This window comes from Saccostrea cucullata, unplaced genomic scaffold (assembly GCF_032062105.1).
Source record: "Saccostrea cucullata isolate Sc308-1 unplaced genomic scaffold, CSIRO_AGI_Scuc_v1 ctg5254, whole genome shotgun sequence".
Lineage (NCBI taxonomy): Eukaryota > Metazoa > Mollusca > Bivalvia > Ostreida > Ostreidae > Saccostrea > Saccostrea cuccullata.
Window position 1 is genome coordinate 17665 of NW_026930289.1, and position 4753 is coordinate 22417.

The 4753-nt window shown below is 37.1% G+C and overlaps 1 protein-coding gene across 1 annotated transcript; it reads left to right on the forward strand.

Annotated features, from left to right (window-relative positions):
• The first annotated feature begins 335 nt into the window (after window positions 1-335).
• On the forward strand, window positions 336-2901 carry LOC134283609 (uncharacterized). The gene is made up of 2 exons (XM_062766115.1): window positions 336-1350; window positions 2444-2901. Exons 1-2 carry the CDS (start codon window positions 336-338, stop codon window positions 2899-2901), a joined length of 1473 nt encoding a protein of 490 aa, XP_062622099.1.
• The last annotated feature ends 1852 nt before the right edge of the window (window positions 2902-4753 follow it).

Sequence of the window (4753 nt, forward strand, 5' to 3'; positions counted from 1 at the left end):
TGTAAAGGTTTTAGATCTTTACAGAACTGTCCTTGAGTCTTAATTTTAGGAATGCAAAAATTCAACGAGAGATTTAAGACAAAAGTATTGGAATTATGATTAACTAAAACAGGATGTTGCTTATCGTTACTTAAAAGATAATCACGTTCAAATATTGTGCAAAAATACCATATGAATCGTGTCACTCAAGTTTTTTTTATATTTTATATTCACTTTTTAATGTCTTTAAATACAGTCGACCTCTGAGAAAGGATATTTTAACATTTTTTAAATTTGTTCTGAACCTATAAAAGGTACCAAGATTTTAAAATCAAAATAATGTATTTACAGTCAAAATGAACATCTTGATTGTGCTAGCCTCTGTTCTTGTTTCCTGTAATGCGGGTTACGATTCAATAAGAACTCGCAATTACGACGATGTGGAAGATGGCGGAGTATATACAGTAGGATTAGGAAGAGTGGGAGGACAAGTACACGGAGGCGGAGGAGGAGGACAAGTACATGGAGGCGGAGTTGGAGGACGAGTTCACGGAGGAGGAGTAGGAGGACGAGTACACGGAGGCGGAGGAGGAGGACAAGTACATGGAGGCGGAGGAGGAGGACAAGTACACGGAGGCGGAGTAGGAGGACGAGTACACGGAGGCGGAGGAGGAGGACAAGTCCATGGAGGCGGAGGAGGAGGACGAGTACACGGAGGCGGAGGAGGAGGACGAGTACACGGAGGCGGAGGAGGAGGACGAGTACACGGAGGCGGAGGAGGAAGACAAGTACATGGAGGAGGAGGAGGAGGACAAGTACATGGAGGCGGAGTAGGAGGACGAGTACATGGAGGCGGAGGACGAGGACAAGTACATGATGGAGGAGGAGAGGGAGGAGGAGGACGAGTACACGGAGGCGGAGGAGGAGGACAAGTACATGGAGGAGGAGGACAAGTACACGGAGGAGGAGTAGGAGGACAAGTACATGGAGGAGGAGTAGGAGGACAAGTATACGGAGGCGGAGTAGGAAGACAAGTACATGGAGGAGGAGGAGGAGGAAGACAAGTACACGGAGGAGGTGTTGGAGTAAGGCCTCAAGTACACGGAGGAGGAGTAAGGGGACAAGTACATGGAGGAGGAGTAGGAGGACAAGTATACAGAGGAGGAGGAGGAAGACATGTACATGGAGGGGGACTAAGCGGAGGACAAGTACTAGGAGGAGGAGTAGAAGGAGTAGGAGAGGTAGGAAGTTTAGGAGGAGGAGGAAGCTATGGTTTAAGAGGAGTTGGAGAACAAGGAGGGGCCCAATTACATGGAGGAGGAAGAGTAGGAGTTGGTTCAAGAGGAAGAGTAGGAGAATATTTCTTTCCAGGTACCTGGTATTTTTTCTCTCTGAAGAAGATTAAAATGTATGCACGAGGCAAGCATTTATAATTTTTTTTAGGAGTGCTTATAGTTCCAATTTAGATGTTTCATATCAGTGACTAGGGTCTCATGTTTTCATGAGATATTAACGAATTTGTAATCATACATGTAACACATTTAAAGGAAGCATATTTATGTTACATGTATTGATAAAGTACTAGTTAAAATCCCACACAAGTGCAGGGGAATTTATTTTCACTGCTGACATATTTATTCCAAAAAAAATGACTTATTTCAAAGCTGAGAGTTGGCTAAAAGCATGAAGATAATTTTCGCTGATGGCATGATAGGAACAGAAGTTGACATACGCATTCATATTTGTTTACTTTTTAAAGTATCGATTTGATTAGCATTTTCTTTTTACGTCATATCAAGCAACTTAATTTAATTTCTGGTGTTCTATTCATACATATTGTACTATGGGTACTCATTAATTGACATTTTCTCTTCACTTGTAATATAAAATTTATTTTCATGTCTCATGTACTATATTGTAACTTTTTATACTACGTGTTCCATTTTCATTTGCATTTTGGTTAAAAGAAGCAAATGTGCAGATTTGTTATCCTTTTTAAAGGAACGTATTAGCTTTTCAGTTCATAAATCTACCGATCTAAAGGGTATATAGGTCTTTAATAAGAAAGACTACCATTAAAAATGTACTTTCAGTTTGTTGCCATAATGATTTTCGTTGTAAATATGCACATTTTTATTATTCATAAATCATACCGTTATCAATTCATTGACCACTGGTTTCATGATCCTGACTTCTCTTGCTTTTTTCACCTGGTTCGATGCCAACTGATATTTAAGAACTTTAAATCAAGAGTGAGATCGGATATAAACGGGAAGGTTTTGCTCATTTTGTTTTTTTTCAATCAGTAATCAGAACTTCATGCATGTGAACAAACGAACTTGATACTCAGATAAAAATTAATAATTATTCGGGCATTTTTTCGGTACAAATATTGTGATCAATGTTAAATCTTTTTTAACCATTAATCTAAGAAAAGGTTCACTTATGATTTCTTTCCCTGTAGGGCCAAAATATGGTACTTGTCCTCGGCCTGATGAATCAGACTTTCTACAAATGGGACCTACTTGCGATTCTGACTGGATATGTCACGGGTCACAGAAATGTTGTTCAAATTCCCTCTATGGACGGAGATGTCAAATTCCAATTGAATATCAAAAACCCGGTAGATGCAATTCATATCTCATGATGCGTCCTCTCACATCAATAAATTATGCATGCAATGATGACACCCTTTGTCCTGGAAGCGGGAAATGCTGTAAAAGATTTTCATCTGGTCAACTTGATACTTGTACTTTCTACAGCGGGTATTCTGCTGACTTCGGTGGTGTAGATGGTTCGTATGGTCCTGTAGGCGGTTCGAATGGTCCTGTAGGCGGTTCATATGGTATTGTAGGCGATTCAGGTGTAGTTAGTCCTCTACTTCCAGTACTTCCTCAATACCCCTTCAGGAAAAAGTATTGAATGTGTGCCCCTCATTTTTCATCTCTGACAGAATAAAATATCAGTGGAAAAAAAAAATTTTGTGTTTTATTTTCTGTTATTTCTTTATATGGCTTAAAGCATTACTGAGTATGAGCTGCAATTTGGAGATTTTTATTTGCTGTATTACATGCTATTATGATAACTTTGTATATATTTTAAAATCCTTGATGATCATTTAGACTCAAAAAAGTATAAAATTGTTTAAGAAGAAAGATTTCTTTATAATCAACTGTATAGTATAACATAAGAAATCATTTTTGCACAGGATGACAATAATGCAATTCTGCTTCAATCAAAACTTTAAAATAGTTCTTCCACTGAAAATATGAACAACAAATGCTTACAAACATTCTCTTTTCCTTTCATTGAAATAGTTTATTTCAATTTTCCAACAAAAAAATTCCAATATAAAAGGTGTTGTCAGATTGCTTTAAAGATGCTTAAACACAGATTTAAATGTAATATTTTCTCGAATTGTCTGTATAAGTCCATGATATATAAATGTTGCTATAGCATTTCATAAGAAAATATAATTAGAATCTTTATTTTTCTGGAAGATTTTGAAAATTCGAATTACTTGGCACATTTGATAGACACGCCCTTGCACTTTCACAAATTTTAAATTCATCCTAACTACGTAAGAAAAGTACCAATTTTGTTGTGTTCTAATGAAAACTTTAAAACTAAAATAAAAATGTAGAAATCAATATTCTTTCACCAGTATTGTCAGTCCGTGTTTTTTGGTGTGTTCAGAGTTTAACAATATGACATACCCGGTGAAACGTAAATATTAACGAAAAAGATATGGAGATAACGAACAGTAGTCAATATCAAAGTCCATAAAACAATACAAAATAGGAGCAGAGGAAACACGGACCTCTAAAACCTCAGAGGTGGGATCAGGTGCCAGGGAGGAGGAAGCATCCCCTGCCGACCACTCACACCCGCCGAGCGCCTCCTACCATGATCGGGCAATAAGGGAAAAATCCGTCGTCAATTCAGTGTATAAATAATGGACTAACAATTTATATGAGAAACGTCTGTCAGCATTTGCATCAATGATAAATTGTATTTGCTGACAAGGTCATTGTATCGATCAAAGAACTTACGAAATGAGGTCTTTAAGCTAGACTGCTGATATTCTTGGTTCATCAACTTCTTTGTAAATAATTTACCTCGTTTTACAAATTGTTCATACATACAGCATGTTCTTGCATAACAAATCAACTGAGATATATAAACACCATATGTAGGTGACGAAATACATTGCTGCATAAGTAAGTTAAGCTCACGATATTAAAGTTAAAGTCTTCAAGTTTATCATAAAACTTGCTTGCTAGATTACCATTAACGTCTTTTTCAATTAAAATATCCAAGTATAAAACAAATGTATCAGACTCCGTGGTATCTTTTACCTCAAGCTCACCAGGATATATCGTATCGACATAAGAATGGAATTTACCATTATTAATTTACAGTACGTCGTCGATACATCTAGATGTTGAGTTGAAGGCCACAGCAAGTTTTTTCTTTCTTTCACGCATAAGACTCTGTACAAATTCTGCTTCATATGAATACAAAAAAAGGTCTGCTAATAACGGAGCGCAATTGGTACCCATGGAAATTCTAATAGATTATTGGAAGACCTGGTCACCAAAAACTTGGTAGAACATTTACTGAAGCCTGCAATGTATCTTTGTTTCTAAGGATTCTTATGAAGTTTCGGAATCCAATACATAGATGGTAGTTCAAAATCATTTTGGTTCTTCGGGATATAAAGATATTCAAAACTGACGTATGATTTTAAGGAATTTCTGCCTTAGAAAAGGGA